Source organism: Lissotriton vulgaris, chromosome 10 (assembly GCF_964263255.1).
Source record: "Lissotriton vulgaris chromosome 10, aLisVul1.2, whole genome shotgun sequence".
NCBI classification, from domain to species: Eukaryota; Metazoa; Chordata; class Amphibia; order Caudata; family Salamandridae; genus Lissotriton; species Lissotriton vulgaris.
Window position 1 is genome coordinate 815,855,909 of NC_141698.1, and position 23,008 is coordinate 815,878,916.

Here is a 23,008-nt window from a genome sequence, read left to right on the forward strand (position 1 = left end):
CCATTAAAGATATCACATGCTTCTACAGAACAATAAAGGGGGACATGTTTTGACCCCTAGAAACACTGAAGGCACAATGGGAGGAGGACTTCGGGGCTCCAATACCCTCACCAGACTATAAGAACATCCTAGAAAGGACACCAAAGGTCTCTAGAGGTGCCCGATTTAAACTGATTAACTACTACATACTTCATAGGGGATTGGTGTCGTTACAACGCAGGCTATTACAACGCCTGCTGTTACAACGCGGTTTTTACATCGCATACCACTACAACGCATAGTGCTTTTAAGCGCTGGATAGTGATTTATTTAATTTACTATTCCAATTCCAGTCCCCGTGGATAGTAGGGAAGGTGTTGGATAGTAAATTAAATATATTCCCTATCCTAGAGCGCCCCCCAGCGCAATGCGTTGTAATGGTTTGCGTTGTAATGGTTGCGTTGTAATGGTAGTGCGTTGTAATAAATGCGTTGTAAGTGATGTTTCCCTTCATAGGTCATACCTTACCCCAGGTCACATCAATAAATACTTTCATACAGTAGAAGCGGCATGCCCACAGTGAGGGATGATCCTAAACACGTTATGGAACTGCCCTCAATTGCTTGCTTACTGTGAGGAAGTCATGGCAGTGGTGATGGACACCATCTACAAGGAGGTTCCATGCTCACCTGAGCTGATTCCTGCATTTTTCCAAAATTAAGGGGCAGATTATGATGGCGGTTTTCCCGCACACTCCAGGCCGGCGGAAGCCACCGCCGGCCCGGAGGATGCGGGAAAACCGCTGCGGACTAAAAAAGACCCCCGCCAGATTAGGATGGCTGGGGGATCGTTTTTCAGTCCACAGCTTTTCCACCGCGGTCGCCTCCCGTCCGCGGCGTAAAAGCACTAACATGGCTGGCGTTGTCTATTAGACACCGCCAGCCATATTATGATGTCTGGAGTAACATGCCTTTACACTGCGGCATTTCCGCCGTGCAAAGGCATACGGAGTTTTGTTTGGGGGCCTGTTGTGGGCCCCCGGGGGTGAAGGGGGGGGGGGGGTGGGGGGTGCACATGGGGGGTACCTATGGTACCCCCCTGCATTTGCGTGCACTAAGTGGCAGGCACCGCGCGGTGCCTGCCGCTTTGTGCATGCAAATGCACAACATTCATTTTTAACATTGCGGCGGGTGCTGCTTCAAGCAGCACCCGCCGTAATGTTAAAAATACAGGGTGGCGGTCACATCCTAATTTGCACGGAGGGACCGCCGCTGCCCCTGCGGACGGTCCCTCCTACTCCATCATAATCGGCCCCTAAGTTTGCAAGCCGATTCCAAGACTGGGCATTTATATTGGAAAAAAGGGAACTTGCACAACACTGGAAGGCCCTGGGAGGACCCCGAATTACCACATGGCGCAAGGAGCAGAAGCGGGGGCTGAGTATGTGGGAGATGTGTTATTCAGAGAAGCTAGAAGGGGTCTACAATCAATGGAGATTGCACGAGCCGGGGAGACACTAGTTGATTGCCTAAAAGGCCCACAATTACAGTTGCACGAACTGTCACCGGAAGGTTCACCTGTCCCAACCGCCCTTTCCACGCTGAAAAAGTATGTAGGGGCCCCACTTTTTTCACCATGCCATCATAGCTGCACCTCTCTTTCTAGTTAAGAAATGTACTATCCTAACAAGGTTAATGTGTCCTCTTAACCACTGTGAATTCTGTGGAACTTCTGTGATGTGACTATAATCTAAACAATCTGTATTGATTTTACTATTTTTCGAGGATTGTCAAATGTATTTTCTTAGATCATTGGGCTTTCCAGAGAGTGGCATGTATATTTGACAGATGTTATATAGATGCTTTCTAAATCTTTAATGTCAAGCAGTAGAACACCATCTTAAGTTGTAAAATACTGTTGTGTGTATATATATCCTTGCGTATGAAAATTTGTTAGGAGGTTAGACACATGCAAATTATATGTGTTAATTTAAAACAAACACACACACACACAAACACACACACATACATGCATGTACAGATCACAATGCTTTTCCTTTAATAAAAAATTGCCATACATTCTAATAAAATAAAACAATATCTTTTTTAATTAGGAATATACATAATAACCCCACGCTGTATATTTTTTTCCCAGGCCATCAGACAACAGAAAGAGATTTACATTTAAGTTAACAAGTTTTACATTTCTTACCTTGCCGCCCTCTGCATGGTATTCTTTCTCGTCAGCACCCAGCAGTTTAGCAAGTCCAAAATCTGTGATCTTGACATGCTGTGGAGTTCGGACAAGCACATTTCTAGCTGCAAGATCACGATGTACCAATCTACGCTCTTCCAAGTAATTCATTCCCTGCAAAATAAGACATTTTATTGCCATTTATCATTTGGAAAGTCTGATTGTTGAATGAACTGCGCATTAATTAACCAATCACACTAATTATGCATTTTGCCGGGCACTTTAAAATGAAGTATCACTTTACAAAGACCAGCCCACATTGCCTCAGACACAAATTTTAAATACTCCTTCTTCTGTAATTTGGATAGGTGACAGCCTATACTGCTCAATTTCCTGAATATTATTTAGTTTAAATTGTCTTCAACTTTGATCTGTTTTAATATTTTGTAAAATGTATTTCATACAGTAGTGCTAGTGTTCATGAAGTGAACAATCTTCCACGCAGCAATATGTTGGTAAACTTTACGCTGTAATAAATAATTTAAACAAAATAAATATAAACATGAGGCAGGGGAAGATTAACATACCAATTTTTACTGATATGCTATCTAAATCATAAAATTAAATTGCAAGGTATCGATATTCAACACATCTTATAGCCCAAAGAAAATCATAGGAACACTGGAATACTTATATATTTGATCAGAACTTGTTCTTAAGAAGTTGTTTTTTGCTTATGAGTAACAATAGAAATCCAAGGTTCTCTGAAGAGCAGTGTTGGAGTGGTAGTGATCCTTAATGCAGCCACTTTATCTCATTTGATAATGCAATATTGTATACCTTATAATATTGTGAAAGATATTCTAAGCTGAATGCAGTTCTTGCGGTTCAAGGACAGTTAGTTTAACAGCCATAATTCGTGGGGGTCCTTTTTGTTTTCCTCTAGTTTGCCTGGGTATGGAGATGGAATATTTATGTTCTACAAATTATTTGCCTTGACTCGCTTTTTGAATATGTTTGTTTGATTATTGTTATGCCAGTCTCATTTGTATAGCACAAACCACTATTCTTAGGGCACTGAAGCACATTCTATATCTCATTGTCCTGCCGTTTGGATCTAAGAAGGCGGTCAATCAATTGTCTCTGCTGTGTGTTGTTATTTAGTTGTAAAGTTTGCTCAGTAATCGTTCCTTAACAGTGCAAGGTGTACATTAAAATCCTTGACATTTCATTGAAACCTGTCCTGATGGAATCCTCAATTGTCACTCTTCCTCAAAAGATTGGCACGAATATATCTCTATTGTATGTCAGTTTAAAGATTCTTATTTAATTGGTGTGTGGTTTGTCAGGCCATGGTGTGCCTTTTGATTCATACCAACAACAGAAACATTAACTTTGACTAAAAGCAATTCTGCACATGTGCAACTACATGGTACAAAATAGTATCACGGCATAGGTTGCAAAAAAATGAAGTGAACAAATGTAGATGAATGCCTAGCCAATTATGTCACAGGGATTGTTTATGTTAAATGAAATAGTAAATAGTAAGATGTTCACAGTTCGATGTAGTTCAAAGTACTGATGCTAAGAGTAAAATTGAGTTTAAAGGTTCTAGTGCAACTTCAAATATTTTATGAGGTTTGATAGAAACAGATTATTTGTTGTCACCTTTGGTAGCATTTGTGTTTTGGTAAAATTGGATTGAATTCAATACCTGAATGTGCATTAAGACGCTACAAGATAAAGAATCAGTATTTGATGACAACCAAATAAATCACCAATCCACCTGTGTCTGGCATCATAATATGCCTAGACTAATTAATGTTCAGATTGCAAAGTACTTTTACATGTAATTTGAAATGATGTGGTCAATTCCTCAAGTTATTTCCTTAGGTAAGCTATTGTGACATCATTTGTGCTAATGAGCTTTTACCTACATTCAGTGAACATGGAGGTTGGGGAAGCAGTTTGACTGCCACAATATTTACAAGGCACCGCACAGTGCATGGGCCTTTTCAGTAAATTCCCCCTTTTCGAGCAACCCATATAGGGCAATATATGTTTGGTATCTCTCACTACGTGGATTCATTTGTATTCTGCCTTGGTATTAAATTAGGACGTACACTTTCTTAATTGCAACCTCCACCCCTTAGAAACAAATATGGATACATTCAAATCTTTAAAGCTCTAATCAATTTTAGTAGTCTTAATCCTTGAGCATTTGTGGAATTCGAAGCAGAGGATTGCATGGGGTATTGTCCCCAAAGTTGTATGTTATGCTTGGTGTGCCATTACATTTTTAATCATAGGTGCATTTACACTTTATTAATATCGTTGTAAGCCTCCGTTTTGAGCCAGGGCATATTAAATTCATATTCATCGATTCTTCTCTCTGCAAGTTCGTTTCTTTTTTTTGGAGTTTTATATAGCACAGACTAGACCGGAAAGTGTCAGAGCACTTTACATGAGCACCAGGTGCGTCACAGACGGACACATTCATTTTTGTTAGGCACGGGGAGATTAAGTCATTTGCCCAGAATCACAGGATGTTGACTCTCCCTGCCGAGACTCGAACCCAGTTCCCCAGCTTCAAGGTCGACCGCTCTAGCTCTTAGGCCACATACTATCCTTCTTGGATACTACATCAAGAGAACAATGTTCAGTGCCTCATAGGCTTCCATATTTACAGGTAGTGTTTCTTGGTGTACCTCCCCATTCTACTTCATATTTTTAGGAACTGTTACACAGTGCTGTTCCATTTAGCCTTTCCATTGTTGCTCAAAGGGGGCCATCCAAGCCACATTTTCAAACTAGTCACACAAGATAACTGTCTACACAATTTAATTGGTAGTAACTAACATCCTCTGTATTTGTTCTAAAAATGTGGGATGGATCAGTTTTCCAAGGAGCAATGTAGTACAATAAAGTTCTTTTATTTTCTGGAAGCATTTACTGTTATTTTTAATCTCTGTTCATGAAAAGACAGAGTAACTGCTCAGAGCATCTCATGATACCACGTCTTTTCTGTAACCTTAGCACATAATTGCTATTTAGCGGTGAAGAAAACCGAGAAGTTTACTCTATATCAACATCTTCTGGTTTAACAAGAATCCTGCAAATGTGTCTAAACAGAAAGAGAGCAATAGTAGAGTTTAGAAAAGACCAGCAAAAGTACATTGTCCAAAGTAATCTCTCTCTCTTGATGTTTAGCTTGCATCCTATTTCTAATGGTTTTGCCACATTTGACCACCACATTGCAATGCAGATAGAGATCAGTGATAAGCTAGAATTCAGTTGCATAGCATGCTCCTAAATGACTGATAACCAGGGCCACTGGAATTATGCAGCAAGGGAGGAACAAATTATGTACCAAAGTTAACGAAATTAAGCAGGAAGAAAATACAAATTATGTGGCATAATGCAAGACATTTTGTGGTAGTATTACTTAAATGTTTTGTTATTTTTACAATGTTAACACTTTCTGGAAAGAGGTCACACGTCATTAGTAATAGTGTAGCACCAAAATCCAGCAATCCTCAAAGGAAAGACCACTTGCCACTGTAAGGAAAAAGGCTTGCTACTGCACAGTAACACGGATCGCAACATTTTTAGTAACTTTTGATCCTTTCGAGCTAAAATTATAAAAGTTTTTTTTAACTCTGCAAATTATGCAGAAGATGATGGATTATGTGACAAATCCATCAAATCCATATTTTCTGGGAAAGTGTTGTGGCCTCAGAGCACACATAATCCAAGTGGCCCTGCTAATAACTATAATATGAATGCTTTGGATTGTGAATGAATACATGCCCACTCTTCATATATAAAACAAACCTGTAATTATTACCTTTGCAATTTGAACACACCAATTCAGGAGATGGTTTGAGCCAATGTTATCCTTGTGCTCGCGTACATAGTCAAGAAGACAACCGTAAGGCATGAGTTGGGTGACCAGCTGAACGGTGGAGGTTAGGCAGATACCCAGCAAACGACAGACGTGGGCATGGTCCACACTTGCCATCACATATGCCTCCTGTGTAAAAAAGATTTAAAAACACTTCAGAATTAGGAGTTACAATGCTGCTGAAACATACATTAGTGATTGTTTGCTTGTGTCAATAGTCACATTTGTTTCACAAATTTTCAGAAATGGTGCCATATAGCAAGTGCAAGAACATACATATTGCTACACCATTTTAACCATTCTACAGTTAGGTATTTCAGAGATTAATTTTCTGGTTGTGGTTCTTCATAATCAATATCATGAAGGTTCACAGCAATAAAGCTGTGGCACAAGAAAGACATTCAGGAAAGCACTTCCAGTCTGGTTCCATGTGGTCAAACCATTTTTAGTCACAAAAATAAGACATTGCATGCCCTCTTTTGTACATGATGAATTACATAGATTTTAATCATCAATAATCAATTTTTGTTGGTGTGCAGACTTGGTGCGTGCTCTTTCCAAAACAGGCATGAAAATCTGAAGTCAATTGCTGGTGACCAACTGGTTGACCAGTCCCAAGGCGCACTTCCATGGAGCCCGCAGGCCTTAAAATATTGAATAAATAAACTGCTTCTAATTATACAAGTATGTCTAAGTTTTTCAGTTTAATTCCGTTAATGATAGCTGGAATATATGTCTTCAAAACTGAAGCATATGGAATCTGACCGAAACCTAAGACTTTCTTGATAAAATATATTAATATTATGCAAGAATGAAATGCTATAATGTATTCCTTATTTATTTCCCCTGTGGCAATAAATAGCCGAACATGAATCTTCGCTATTTGTTAAATCACCGAGCATTCTTTACTGCTGACATTCATTTGCCAAACGTTATGTTATGCTTAATTTGTTAATAGCATATTAAGCATGGCATTTAGGAGGATGCTAATCGATTGCGACATACTAACATAAAAACATTACGATACATAACCATAGAATAATCAGAGAAGGATATCAATGGTGACATATCATTTCGAGGTTTGAGAGGAGAAGAGTCATATGGCTGAGGGGGATGAAGGAAGGAGACACTTTTTAAAGTCTTCGCTGGACCTAATAAATCTATTTAAAAATGAAAACTGCAAGTTTCAGGTGCTAAACTTCATTGTAATTTGGTTGAGATAAAACATGATCACAAAAGGTACACAATAAATTGGATACTGACTTGGAAGTTTGACAATGCGGTACAGTCGTATCATGGTTCAAGTCCACCTATCTTAATCGGACAATATACTTTTGGAGACGTTGGTCGTTGTTTGAAGACATGACACCAGACATGAGATTGCCATTGTGGCTTATGTTACTCAGATCTATAGACTATTGAGGCAGTTGGATTTATATGGAATATAGCAGAAACTTTTATCTTGTTTAAATGACTTCCTGAATATGGTTGGTAAACATTTTTAGGGCCCTGTGGTTTCCCTTGTAACTGTGTGGGGAATTCTAAATTTTAGGAAATGGTAACAAACTACTGTATCCAGTTGTGTGCTCTAGAATTTCTGAAGACACAAAATTGCATATGAGAGACACATCAATGCTTCCTACTCTTCAGTCTCAATAACACTTCACAGATTTTTTACATACTGCTTGATATGTTCCTTTAACAACCTAGTACTGGCTCACACTAATCCTTTCCTGCTGATTTGATACTCAACAGATGAGATAAGCAACTTAAAAATCATATTGCCAATTTGCAAAACCTCTAATCAGGCAGACTACCTGTTATGCTCACTGAAATCCAGTTGAGTGCCAGCCTTAATAGTTACTGAGGCTATGAACTGTGCGAATGAAATAGTGGTGAAAGTCTACGGTATTCTGCAATATCAATCTGTTTGCTACATTGCAGGCTGGAAGCAACTACAGCATTCAGCAATCAAACCCTCTTGGTCTTCTAGGTCTTGGCCTTCCACAAATTCTTAGGCTGGGTCTTGTTCTTCCACAAACTCACTTGCACCCAAGATGAGGCACTGCAGTGATTCACATTGCCAATACACAGGTGCCAACAAAAAAAACCTTACGTTCATACAACAAATATTATTTCCAATGAAGCCATTTTGGTCGCTTGGGTCGTATTTATATTGTAAACTCACTCAAAGGCACTACTCTTGGACAAGACACTTGGGTACACTATGCAACTGAGTTTAAATATCTCAGGTATTTTTCACCAAAATGATAATGTGGACTTGGACCAAAACTGGGGTGGCAGCAAAAAGGAGGAAAGGAAATTTAAAAAAGCCTTGGACAATGCAGTGGAGCAATGTAGTTAGAAAAGATGAACAGAGAAGTATCTGTGTGTTTCAAGATCAGCTTGGGAAGCAGGAAGGCTGGATGGGTCTGATAGCCTCGACCTCTCTTCTCTGCCCCTCACTCCCCAAAATAATGTGTAAGATTAGAGTATTAAAATGTTTTTAAAGGCATCTTCAAAAGCATTAACTATACTACAACGTGTGCAGGGATATCTTAAGGATTTGGGGGGCTCTGGGTCAAATTTATTTTGAGGTCCCCTGTTTGTATTAGGTTTTAATTTATGAACCACTTTCAGCTCTTTGGTGCCCTCTGTGGCCAGGTCACAGTTGCACTCGTCCAACTTTTAAATTTATTTACATCTAATATTCAGAAAAAGGGATGTGTGTTTTCAATATTGCAGCAGCTCAATAATATTACTACCAATAATTTTGTGAAACAAAAGCTGTGACTTCCTCCCATTTGTCATATGTGAGGTCCTGTTTTGATCTAAAAAAACTTGTTTTATGGATGCTGCATGAAACAAGCAAATTTCTCTGCAAATTGTCTGCAGCAACCTCTCACACATCACCCACATTAAAAATAAATTACACAAAAAACGGTATTTAAAACAATCTGAGAATTATTAAAGGTAATCAGGGTCTCTGCAGAACCGAGCTGGCTCTATCAGGGGGCCCCCTAAAATCCTGAGGCTCGGGGGTCGGGGCCAGAGCCCACTTTTCCCATGCCTTAAACGTCTCTGAGTTAAATTAAAAAAAGAGTGAACCTTCGTAATGACCTAGGTTTGGATACTCTTCAGTGGGTTGGATTTTTAGTGGCCTATTATTTCTGCTGCCATATTCAAGGTTACAGTATAGATTTGTTGGATGGCAAAAGCGGTTGTAGACATGTACTTGTTCCTGGGTTTACAAGAGACATATATTAGTTCACTGAACAAGAACACATGTGCTATATCTTTGAAATAATAACAAGAATGTTAAAGATGAAAGGAAAGACAGTAACTCACATCCAGAATTTCCTTGTTGGCTTTAGGGGATGTAGCCTCTCTCAGTTCCTTAATGGCAACAGGGATTTTTACATGTTCCCCTTCTGGAACCCACAAGCCCTTGTTAAAACAAAAAAGAGATACATTGTGAACTATTGCCTCTCAGTTTTAAACACTTACTGCAGATGTGCAGAAATGAATATGTGATCACTAACAGCATACACAAACAGCTCACAAGTCAGTGAAACCAAATAACAACAAATTTAATGATTACATGTACATTTGTTCTATAAGCTAAGGATAGTTTTGCAGAGTCCAGCTAGGTTTGTTTTTAGGAATGATCCCGCCATGTGAGTTATCAGGGTGCTGTGCTTGTGCACTGCTACTGAATACACAGGGTTGATTCACACACGCCAATTTTGACTGCTGCATTTGAATTTTTTGTTGGTAAATTTCACATTCCAATTTGCTGAAACCTGAATGGAAAGGTAATAACTCACTAGAGGGAAAATGAACACCACACTGTCGGTATTTCGTCAGACAGCCTTAACGCATGATCGTTTAATCAGTCTGAGAATCAGGGCCTTAATGTTTAAAAGACGAAAACATATTTAATAAGACATTCAACACAGAGTGCTTTAAAGACATATCTGATGAGCTGCAACTCCAGTAATGTCATTGGGCTGCCTAGCTGGTAATATTAAGGCAACAAACATCATTACAAGTCATTTAAAAGCAATGACACTTTACATGATTGCGACTGGCGCTAAACAAGTTATTATTTCATGTATAGCCACAAATAACTCTAAATAGCAACCCAGGACTGGTTTCACCCTAGTTATGGGCTCATTAGCCAGGTACAGCCGGGTTAAAATGACACATTGAGAATGGGACCCACGTATTTGCGTTCCCAGGGTTGCTTGTGTTCCAGTTCAGGGAGGACCTGGCTTTGCAGTTCGGGGTGGACTGTTCCCATGAGGTGCAGGGTCAGATTAATTTGCATATGGCAGCGTCCAAATCGAGGTGCAATGGTGAGAAAAAGAGAAATGGGTTGGACTGCTACCCGAGTTATTGCCAGTGATTAGACTTATTGCAAGCAGCCTCCCATCACCTTTTGTGGGTTTTATGATGAAGTTACCTCAACAGTGATCACATAGAGATAATATGCGCCTTTTTAACAGTTTCAAATACATGGCCTGTGAATATGCATTATTATTTATCACACCTGATAAATAATGCTATCTATAGCATGTATATTGTGGTGTTTATCTCACCAATACCAGCAAGCCTATGTATTTACTGGGACTGTTGCACTCAATACATTTCGTTGGTATGCCCTGCCAAAATGCATTGGGTGAAAAAATCTGACTAAAGATAAAACTAAATCAAATCTGACATTCAAGAGGGACAATTCATTTACACTTTTGTGTGTGTGCACTTGTTATGCAGTTACCATTACACAGCAGATCTTACCTTATATACAGTGCCAAAAGCTCCTGAACCAAGAACCTTGAGTTTTCTTATTTCCGTTTCTTTTAGAATTCTAAGAAGTGCTTGGTTTGGTGCTTCACCACTGGGAGTTAAAGGTTCAACTAACTAAAATGGAAAAATAAAAATTAAACAAAATTCATAAATGTACATAAAAGCAACATGCTTCATCCGAGGTACTGCATTAACAACAGATACAATTACTGCCCTCTTAACTAAAATGCATTATTTGATTCCCTTTGGTCCTGGGTTACATGTTCACTCTTTTATAGCACACATCCTGCTCAACCAGTCTGACAAGATGGGGGACTACTATCTAACATAAAGTATATAACATGACAATAATATTGTATTGGCAACATTGAGTTGTCACCACATTGACAAGTAAACATAGCTATCTATTCTTAATTCTACATAAACATACTTCACAAAGCAAGTTTGAATGGATTTAAAAATAGGACACATATATGCACATTATGATATAGTGGTAGGCCAAATATAGTGGACATTATATTATTGTTCTATGATATTAATAACCTTGATATGTCAAACAGCTATCCAACAATAACGGGGTGTGGGGGGATGTGGTTAGGTCACACTAAATTCAGAGACTGAAAGACAGAAGGCATCAACTACCTTAAAAACACCAAGAAGGATTTGAATCTCATATTAGTTTCTTTTTTATCCACCTATCTCCCATATTGTTCCATTTCTATTTCTTTCACCATTCACATTTCTTTATATGTGTAAGATTTTAAGGTGTCTCTCAGTTTTCTTTCTTTCACTTAGCATAGAATTTCAATGGCATGTGTTATACTTTACTCCAATTCTTTGCCTTCTAGGGGGATCTCCAATTCTTTTTTATTTCTTAAAAAACTAATAAAAAAATTCTTAGTTCAAAAATTACAAAAAATGTCCCTCCAGACACCAGGGAGAAAAAACCCTGTAACGTCTTCGGAAGTCGAAGCGTGTTCGATGTCCTGTAGGCCTGGAATTTTAAGGAATCAACATCAGTGTATTTTGATGGGAGTTTGCGCCATAAACTGTGTGACCATGCTATTCTCCAATTTATGCCAGTGAGCCTGAACCACAGGTTTTTTCACCGTAGAAGCAGAGAGAGGATACGTCAACAAAAATGTAAGCTTCTTAAATTAGAAGAAATAAAGAAGTGGTTCCTGTTGTATAGAAGATGTTGTCTCTCCTAGATTCTTGGCCTGGTTCTTTCGCTTCATCCAAAGATGAGGCTATAGTCAGCAGAAATGAACCACCCTCAGGGCCATTGCTTTGCTCCCACTTCTAAGACAGTGACCATAGAGGCTGCAACTCACTTGGCTTTACTGGAGAATCAGCTTATAGAGACATAGTTAAAGGCCACCACAATTATCTTCATTTTTACTTCATTTTATGTAAAAAGAACCTCAGGGATTGCATGAAAAGTATTTTTGGAATTCTCCCATGCATGTTTGTGCCTCATTGCCAACCATTTGTAAAATGTGGCATGCGGACAGAAAGCGACTCAAACTGTTGGAACCATGACCATTACTGTTTAATATATCTAGACAAAATTAGAATCTGTTATAACACTGTTGAGGATCCAAGACCAAGAAAAGATTCAAATCAATGTGACAAGCACAGTGCTATTAATGAATCTTCAAATTTTATATGTACATTTTAAAAACTGACTCTATGAGGTTTATGCTTACCACTGCAATATGCAGAGATCTAACCCACACAAGGTTGAACCTCCACAAGGCTTCATATACCTTCTATCCGTCTAATGGTTGTAAACTGCTGACCGATAAGAGTGTAATAGAAACACCTTCTAGTTGTACAGCGCTTAGAAGTAGAAGTGGTTCTTGAACCGTTGTCCAGTTATTATTATCATCATAATCATCATTCTTTCTAGACATTATACATCCACTTTATGGATCCCTACTGGACAAAATGTAAGCACTTGCTTATTTTCTACTCATTTATGCACCAACAAAATGATTTTCCACTCATTGATCTCTGCATTAGTGGCTAACTACTTTGCCTAACTCTGAGGACCATGGTTTTGGTAGGCCCAGGTTTGGGACTTGGCATAACTGGGAGGAGCCTGGTTTGGAAGGTTTGTGCAAATTAAACTGTGGCTTGTTTAGACCTTAATGGGATCAGGAGTTATACCCTGTTGAAACTGCTGTGCTTGGTACATACAATGACGTTTCGGGTTAATGCCCAGGAAGATATATGTATGTCCTTTCTGCAATTTAAGTTTTTTATTATGTTTCTTGGCACCTTGTAATATGCCTTTCTCATTGAATGACCACCTCCTCCTATCAACGAGATGTAAACCTCTGGTACAAGGTAATACTCAAGATCAGCCTTTACAAAGCAGCTGTTGGTCACAGAACTAAGTTGTTATCTATTATATATGGGATACACTACACCTGCCAAACTTTATAAGAAGAGCGCAAGTCACTGAGGGGGTTCCATGACCAAAGAGAGGAACAAGGTCGAAGGCCAAGTCCACTTATAAGGTTACAGAGATGCGAAGGGCCTTGCAGCATCTTTATTTTGTAAGGCAGTTGGTACTTTACCACTTATGTTACATCACCACACATTCACTCCTCCCACAAAATGCTTAAATATTTGGCATAAATATCACATTTCTGCTTATCACTGTTCATCTGAGGAAACAGAGCATAACGAGCAAAAACCATGTTTCATTTTTGAAACTGTAGCTTTAATTGTGCTCGGTGACCTGCATTTTCCTGTTGTTCCTGCTCTGGCATGCAGCAGGAATTGTGACATCTGAACTCAACTGTAATAAGCTATTACAGTTGAGCAGCTACATCATGTCTTTATTGCAGGATGCTAGATGCACCTCCAGTTCCCTGTAAAAAAGGACATTAAAAGGGCTTTTATACAGGGAGCCCAGGTCCCATGTATTATGCTTTCAAGGCTTCAGAGGGCAATATCATGAAATAATTGGCTGCAACTCAAGTAATATGTCCAGTTCATTGAAGGTCCAGGTACATAAAGAAGCGAAGGGCAGTTATGTCAATGACAAAGCCCTCTTAAGCATTCATTATTATCGTTAGAGCATGCTCACTGAGAGCAGCAGTCGCTTACAAAGCTTTATCTGGGGGCTTAGTTTAAAAAAGTTTAACCCAAACTTTATGCTGTTGGTTAATATACTTGCAGGTGAATATTCTTTGATAGGCATTGTTGTGGGGACTTCATCTTGAGTGCCTAAATAGAGTTAAGCAACAGCAACGAATAAAGGAGACCCTTATTACATTGCAAAGATATCATTGTGGATATCATTTTTATTATATCTATTGACTATACCCAGATAATAAGTTAGCAAAAACTGCAATGTTTTAACTTGTGCAACTGTGTGTTACATAGATTGCAGAAATTGTATGCTCCATTTGACATATGAATACATTTAAAACATTATATTACTTAAAAAGGAACTTTTTCCAAACATCCATCACAGAGCCTACCAAGTACCTGTATTATTAGACAAAAGAAAAGAAAATTGGACTAGAAAATGAAAAGGAATTTTCTCCACACCATAATATACAATAGCAAAAAAGCGACAAGTAAAAAAAAAAAAAAATTGAAATGAAAAAAAGCATACCGTTTTTTCATGGAGTAACCGCCGCAAAGTGCGTTTCCTCTGTATACGGACTCGGCGAACAAAAAATCCAACACATAAGCCTATAATGACCACACACAGGATACCTCCAACCACTCCAGCAGCAATGGATGGGATTCTTGATCTGGAAGACAAAGATAAACCTCTAAAATTAACCGTCTACAGTGACATGGCAAGTAAGTCATGTTCTTCATTGCCACAAAAATTAAAATCATTGCAATGTACATCTGAATATTTGTGAAAAAATTAAAACAAATGATCAAATTAAAACACGTCAACCCTGAGTACACATATCAGGGCACATATGGCTCCCCGTTGAGAAGAGAGTAACATTCAAACTACTCACCCACATCAACAAATCCTCCCTACAGAACATCGGACCCAAATACCTCAACGAGAGAGTCTGCTTCCACGTACCCAAGAGGAACCTTTGCTCCGCAGACCTCGTCCTAGCAGATACCCCCGCATCTGCAGAACCAGAGCAGGCGGAAGAGCTTTCTCCTACATCGCGGCCAGGGCCTGGAACAAGCTCCCTGTCAATACCAGACGCTCTCCCACACTCCACACCTTCAGGAAGAACCTCAAAGCCTGGCTCTTTGACTCAACAGGAGCTGCACCCCCCCCCCCCCCCCCCCCCCCTCCCAGTGCCTTGAGACCCTGAGACCCTCACTGGTGAGTAGAGTGCTTTATAAATCACTAATTGATTGATTGAGTGACTTACATTTACAATAAAAGCAGAAGGTGAATTTATAATTGGACAGTCCAAATCCATTGCTTAGCGTATTAATATGTGTAAAGTAACATGTTTATTATTGGGTGAAGTGCGTCTGATAAATAGTGTTCCAGCACCCTATTAATAGTGGGACTGGAAACAGAATTTGTCTCAGATGCTTAGACGTCAGTCACTGGAGTTCTAAAGTGCTGGGCTTCAGGCTGTTTATTGCAGTTTTTTAGATGTTAAGCCCAGGCTGGTTCTAATGTCAGAACCCGATTTTAATTATGGAAATGGGGTGTTAACTGTGAAAGCTGCTTTGCTGCCTGAAGCAGGAACCAGGCATGATAGCAGGATGGTGTGTCTGTTCAATAGTGTCATTACTGTGGAGAGACAGGACCCAATTTGGAGGGCCCTCATCGCTGGGCAAAACAATTGTCTCCTGAGGGATGAAAGGCTAGGTCACACCAGATTATGTGGACCATGGTTTCTTGGCTGTAACCACATGGTGTAATGGTTTTTTGGCCAGGACCACTTCCAGGTGGGTATGAGGTTCTCTGATGGAAATTTACCAAGACAGAAGGGCAGCAAGACGTGTTTTAAGGCCGCTGACAAATATGTGCTCAGATATGGCTGTTTACCCTAGATGGTGTATTATGACAAAATTACCCATGTGTGCTATTCATGCAATTCCAGAATGGGGTTGATAATAGGAATCACAAGTTGTGAATTATTGTCTTAACCAGAAATTCCATTCCCAGTACCACTGCATGTTTTACTTTGGACTAGTCCTCCAGGTCCTTGGCCAAGCAATCGGATTACCAGTAAAGTCAAGTAAACATACATATAGTTTACTTTGAGAAATTGATGCAGTAGTATCAATGCCCACATGTTATCCCCATTGCATAGGGATCCATAGGGGACTATCCTGTGGTATCCTGGTAATACTGAAACTTTCTATTTCTGAAACCCCTCGTATTGGTAATATCCAGAGTCATATTACTGGCCTCTGGTACCAAGCCACTTAAAACGAGAGCTTTAATATGTGTTTCAGAGTGTTGTTAGAGCTTCAGGAGACAACAGTACTTTCTGATGTCAGCATCACCCAAAGGGTCACTGCTTTGCATTCTTTGTGCATGCTGGAAGCCAATTTTCCCTTGTCAGTAGTGGATCAAGAACTATTAAACCACCATTCAAAGGCCAGGTTCAGTGGAACAAGGTATTTGAATACTTCTAGAAATATCAGCCAATGTCGGAGATCAACACAGGCATTTATTACTTCATTAGCTTTTATCCTGATGATTCTATATTACTGACTTGATGCCAGAGGCTACTGAGGCTAATTATAGTTAAGAGGAGCAGTAGGAAGAAGAAGAAGAAGTGCAAAAAGAACTTGTGAGAATATTAAAGCAAAAAGTCAAATTTGTGGCCAGAGTAAACAAAAATCTAAATTTAACTGGGCAGAGTACAGAAGCAAAATGTACACCTGCTCAAAAAGGGAAGTGTTTAAATAGAGAAGTATCTCTAGCGTTGGCCAGTTGGAGAACTTTTTTATTACAGACATGAAGGACAATAGTTCTCTAATATATTAAACCTGTTTTGTTCCACAAAGTATACCAATTTACCTGTACGGCAAATATATCTAGTAAAAAAAATTATTCAATCAAGCTAGCCATTCAAACATCATTTCTTTTGGAGGCACTTGGTTTACTCTATGCCAACCCAAAAAAGTGAAAAGGCTAAGAACAGGAAGCACAGTTGTCTCCTGAATTTGCTAGAGGAACTGGTCATTCTGGGAGAAGGTAAGTAGCTAAGTGTTGCTAGGCAAGATATGGAGAAAGCACAAAACGGAGGTCATCAACAGGGCCCTGAAGGAGGTTAGAGGCTAAGTAATGTCATTTTGCAATAAGAGTTACGGAAGTTTGTAGCACCCCCTTCTTTTTCAGCTGGGCATTATCCAACTGTGAAATCAAATGTGGCATCTCAAATGTTTTTAGGTGTCCTTAAATAGGAAGCAGAAAGAAAGATAAGTTAAATATTTATTTTATGTTACATACGTTTTTGGGATAGGAAAGAGACCTAGAGAATATAGTAGCCCTGGCCCATGAGGCAGGCAATCTATCTGGAGACCGGTAGGTTTAGGTGAAAAAATATCAGTGGGTCAGCTCAAAAGGTAAAGTTCGATGGGAGGCCTGGCAGGGTATTCAGAGATTAATAGAGACTAGCAGCTCCAGGGGATGAAGAATGTCAGAAGACTGAGCATTTTTAGTTGAGTGGGCTTATTTGTTTAGTGGCGAATGGAATTGTGGAGGTAGATATTGAGGTTTAAGTTTTATATTAGTATGTCATGCTCACAAGTCAACACGTTATTCCCTTAGATGATGAAACATTTTATCATTGCTGAGGGGCTTGTCTTTGAGTTCCATACCCTATATCTCAATGTTCACTAGACCATATCCTGTGTTTAAAAACCAAATAGATTGTAATTTGCTGTTAAAAGTAGAGAATTTCCCACAGCTACCACCACCTTTGTATCACGATGAAATGGTTACTTGTCTGGTAGTTTTACAGCTTGAATACCTTTCTGGACTCATGTGCTGTGCATTATTCTGCTATCTAATTGTTGGGTTTGAACGGTCTTTTCTTGTCTTTTGGGAATCAATATGTATACTTTTCCCCCTAAGACATCAGATGTTAGATGTATGTCCCCAAGACCCTCTGCGTGGTCACTATGTATATATTTTTTTCCATTAGTGTTCAGTCTTCTACTATGTCTTCAAATCTTATCCTATAACTGAAATTCCATAAACTGTTAAAACTCACCTCTTTTGGGGAGAAGGGCTAGATGTAAATCAAGAGGACTCTTCAAGCTGTAAAACTACACCCACAGGTAAGTAATCATTTAATTTTATAGCATTAATCTTTTCGTGATTCTCATTCTGTGTATTGATTATGTAGTTCTCTCTTAAATGGGTCCCGCTCATTTAGTACGCCCAGAAGTTTTGATCACCCAGTTTTGGACGTGTATGGTGGGTGAGTCTCATTACCTTAGTCTCACTCCCAGAAATTCCACGGTAAAATGGATTGTACGTGTCTAGAGATAGCATCTGCCTTATAAGATAATGCCACTGTGATGCACCTAGCTTAATGGGCACTAGGCTAATTGCACATGAATGTGTGGTCACACACATGTGCGTTTGAGTACAGGCTGCATGTGAGAGACTACAGTTGTGTGCAGCCTGGTAGCTGTACCCAGGTAACCTACCTGTGGTAGCTTTAAATTCCAAATGTGACCTGTCAAAATACCCCTTCTGACAGGCCTAAACCCACCTTTAAACAATAATAAGTCACTCATATGTAGATCTTATTGAACATAAAGGCAGGCTGTAGATTTTCAGAGTAGGAAATGTAGAAAATTAAAAACGATTTTCATTGTAGCAAGGCTGGCTACGGCCATAAGGGAGTCTTTGGGCTACCTTGTTACATTTATTGAATGCTAAATTCAGAATAGTGTCAGCTACAAATATACTTTTTACACTCTTTTAAATTATAATTAAAAGTCCTCTATAATGGTGAGGTCGGATTTGAAACAATTTCTTTTTAGAAATGCCACTTTTAGAAAGATGGCTTTTTCAGCCTAAAGTTTATGGGAGTTTCCAGCTGCCTGGGTTGCTGATGGATCTCCCAATGGAAAATGTGTATGGAGTCATACAATGCACAGAGGGTGTTAGGTGTGAAGGGAGTGAGTCTTCCTGACAGGATGGCTGTGGAAGAGTTGGTCTACTCCCTGATTACCCTTCAAAGGGACTTTCCTCAGCAAAAACAAAGAGACCTGACACCGTCCTTTTGTTTCGCTAGCCAGGCCAGAGCCAAACCCAGGGAAGAGGGGAAAACTGAACAGAACCAGTTTTTGGGTTAAACAAAAGGGTGTCCCCTACCTACAGTCTGGACTCAGCATAAAAGTACCATCTCAGAGCATGAAGGAGAGCAAGACTTTGGACGGCAACAGTGTCAACGCCATGGTGAGCTGGAAGTACCAGCCTACTGATGTCCTAATGGACTGAGAAACGTCTCTGTAGCTGACCCCAGGAGTACTGGGTCTCTCCAGGGCCAGTGATGATGGCCCCCTTATGCCCCTTGTGGACCAGCTGGGGGAATATCTGGACTTCTGTGCCCCATCAGGAGGAGGGTAGCACCAGGAGCCAGGCAAAAGAGAAAACTGATGTTGTATGTAGTATGGTCTGTGTTACCCACCTTGCAATGGCTGCCTTTGTGACTGGCATTCCTACACTTGAAGGTGCAAAGGAGACCTCTGTCTTGGTTGGGTCCCCAGTCAGCTTCGTTGGTATTCGAAAACTCATGAGGGATTCACCAAACCTTTTCTTTCTCTGCAGTAATGCTGCAATTCCAGCATGGGGCTTGCATTTCTTTCTTTCAACTATGTTTAGCACCAGTCTTCAGGTCTGCCCTTCTTTTCAGAAAAGAAACACCTTTCTTCCCTGCCATTACCTTCCCTCCATCTTGGTCCCCTCTAGGAGCTGAGGTGTGAAGGGTTGCCATCCGCAGTTACTTAGGATTTTGACCTGTGAGGTTCCCTAATCTTGTTTTTCACCTCAACTGTCTTGTGCTTCTGGATAAAGGTTACTTTTAGTGTCTTTGAGTCTAGGATACTCGGCTCAGCCCCACCTCAGTATTGCGGTTTTCAGGTTGTATGCTTTATCTGCACATCTCCCTCCTTGTGAGACATTTTCTGCACGTCTTCACCCTGTGGTTCTAACCCAAAGTCTCCCATGAACTACTCCTTGTCCTCACCGTTTCCCCCATCTCTGGAGAGTCCTAGGTCATTAAGGGGCTCCTTGGCCTGCGCCATGGCATATTGTGCCCACCTTTGCTGTTCCCTTACCTTAAGGGTACTCGGGAGGAACTCTGCGCATGATCTGCATCCCTTTGTCTGGTGGTCTTCAGGGAGGCACAAATTGCACACCTTGGGCTTGTACTTCTGTGCTAGTTCGTGAGAGCATGTGGTCCAAGTCTTAAAATTACCTTTTTTCCATCCCTTCGGAGGCTAAAAGGGCTTCTCATTAATTATCCACCGAATTGTCCATTCTCTGACAACGTGGTCAAATCCCAACAGAAACATCTGACTATTCTATTTAGGGACTTCCTTCAGTGATTTCACGCTTTTGTCAAGGCTACTCTTCAATGCAAACACACGTTTGTTTTCCTTTTGGTGTTTTTTGGTGCTTCTTGGTGTATTCACTCGGGTCTTTGGCATGCACAATCCACAATCCGGTGCTGTGGACCCTTGCTTTCTAACCCAATGGAGAAAAAAAATCTAAAGATGGAGACCACACACTCAGGTTCAACTTCATGAAGGGGGTGTCCTGACCTATTGTTAGATCTACAAAAGAAAGATTTTCTGGACCCATTCCCTAAATGAAGGAATAATCCGCAGCATATGAATTCCACAAAAGAATCATGCTGCTAAATCATGTATCCTTTGTGGTATCTAACTTTGCCTGTGCTTTTCTCTGCCTGCAAACATGCTTCCAGCTTATCTTGGGACAGTCCTCACGATACTTTATTTAGAGTATTCATGAATCTTCCTGGAAACAATGCAATAAACCGTACATCATCTGACTCTGTCCCGCATTTATTCAACAGTTTGTCTCGTAGGTAAATTAATGGTACGATCTGGCTAAGCTAAGAAAGGGTTCCCTGGAATCGCACCTTATCCTTTTTTAAATGTTTTTTCCTCACATGAGAATTATTTTTCCATGTGAAGAAACTCCTTTGATAAACCCCCTCTCAAAATATGGGAGTGTATCCCACCTAGTTTGCAGTCTTAGTATTTTTGGGACGCATGTGCAAATTGGGTGTGAGAAAACGTTGAAAAAGTTGGTGACTCGCCGTAAAGATAAAGGTGATCTCAAAATGCCATCCCTGGCACCTTTCCTCTGATACCGATGCTCCCACCCGTTACATTACATTTTCAACTCCGAAAATCCACCCTACTTGGAAAGGTTCCATGCTTAGAAGTTGCAAGTGCAAATTGTCTGTGACCTGCACTTTCAGAGGATACTTTTTGGGCTCTTAAAAAAAAATGGAGATATTTTAAAATGTTTGTCAGTTGGTCCCTCTAAAGATATCTTACTGCTTCTGATGTCATACTGTGCATGCGTATTGCAATAACACTTCGCCAAGGATGTCTGCACTTCCATTCCGTCTCTCACCTTGAGGAATATGTTAAACTGTACGAAGATGCATATAATTCATAACTTTGATGCACACATCACCTTTTCCTATTTTGTTTGTTGCTCAAATTTACAAAAAGGAAATGTGAATCCAATTGAGGGGAGAATCGGCTTCTAATATGAATTGATAATCTGAGTACTGTCAAAATTGTTTAGAGTCATTGAAGAACCATAAACTAAACTATTATCATGTTAGATACATACATTGTTTTGATATATCCCTACAGACTAATATAATAAAAGATGAAACCATCAAGAAAGTGCCACATTGCCATTAATATAAATATCAGTTATTTTCTGAAATTAGCACTTACTTTGAATAGTGCAAAGAACCATAGGAAATGGCATGTAAGTGCCTCTCCTGCTCCAGTGACATATACTTAAAACATGAAGGTTCGACTCCTGGGTCCCCACACACCCCTTGAAGGGGAGCCTCAGTGCTCAGTGTAGGCTTAATATATGCACAGATGGGCCTAAATGTCAACTTCTTCTGAGTCTTAATTGTTTGATGACTGAGATGGATGCCACCCATCTGCTCATTGGAGAGACAGGAACTTAGCATGGAATGCAGTACTGGATCGCACCGACCCTGTAGACATATTTAACAATGCAGATTGGGCCCTCATGAGCGACATTCTCATGGATCATGGCCTCCTTGATATTTGGTGCCTCTTCTGTCCAGTAGACGGAAAATATACTGATATCTCACAGTACATGGCACTCAGTCGAAGCTGGATTACTTCCTCGCCTCCCAACCAATCATTCCCATGTAGAGTGATACAATTGTACTTGTGGAAGCACTATAAGATTACTCACTGATTCATTTGTTGGTTGACCTAGGACTTGCAACAGCAATCCATAAACCCTGGTACCTCAGCCTCTGCCGCTTCAACCAGCGCACAGGAAACCACTGCCTTAAATCCTATGTCCTCAATTACCTTGAACACAACAAAGTATCAGTGGCTCAAACCCTATAGGTGGCGGCTAAGGCTAATATCAGATGACAGTTGCTGAAAGAACCTGCTATAATCAATAAACAAAAGGCAGAACAGCAGAGAACATTGGAGCGAGACATAGCTGATGTTAAGAGCCTATATACAAGCCATCCTTCTGTTGCTACTAGACGCCTCCTTGAGAAAAAGCACATGGATCTCAATACACTCTTCACCTCCAAGGCAGGATAGACACTACAAAAATGTAAATACTGCCACTCAGAGCATGGGTAGAAGACTGGCAGGCTGCTAGTGGCGCAACTGCGGCAGAGGGAAGTGGATATGGCCAAACTACTACCAGGACCTCTACACCCCTGAAGTGGTCATGGACCCAATGCAGCTAGACGCTTTCTTTGGCAAAATTCACTTGCCCAATCTCAACGGAACAGGTAGGGCACTACTTTAGGGAGAAATCATTAAGAAGGACATAGGCCAAGCCATCTCCAAGATCCGCTATCATAAGGCCCCTGCAGAGGATGGCTTCCCGGGGAGGTCTAAAAATTGACGAAAATG

General features: G+C 40.1%; 1 protein-coding gene across 1 annotated transcript in view; it reads right to left on the bottom strand.

Moving 5' to 3' along the window:
• Positions 1–23,008, bottom strand: part of EGFR (epidermal growth factor receptor) — a 414,372-nt gene that overhangs the window by 40,974 nt on the left and 350,390 nt on the right. The window contains exons 17-21 of the mRNA XM_086941735.1: positions 14,520–14,661; positions 10,877–10,999; positions 9,425–9,523; positions 6,020–6,205; positions 2,191–2,346 (exon numbers count right to left, since the gene is read on the bottom strand). Of these exons, the coding sequence (XP_086797861.1) occupies positions 2,191–2,346; positions 6,020–6,205; positions 9,425–9,523; positions 10,877–10,999; positions 14,520–14,661 (706 nt within the window). The remainder of the gene's footprint in view (positions 1–2,190; positions 2,347–6,019; positions 6,206–9,424; positions 9,524–10,876; positions 11,000–14,519; positions 14,662–23,008) is intronic.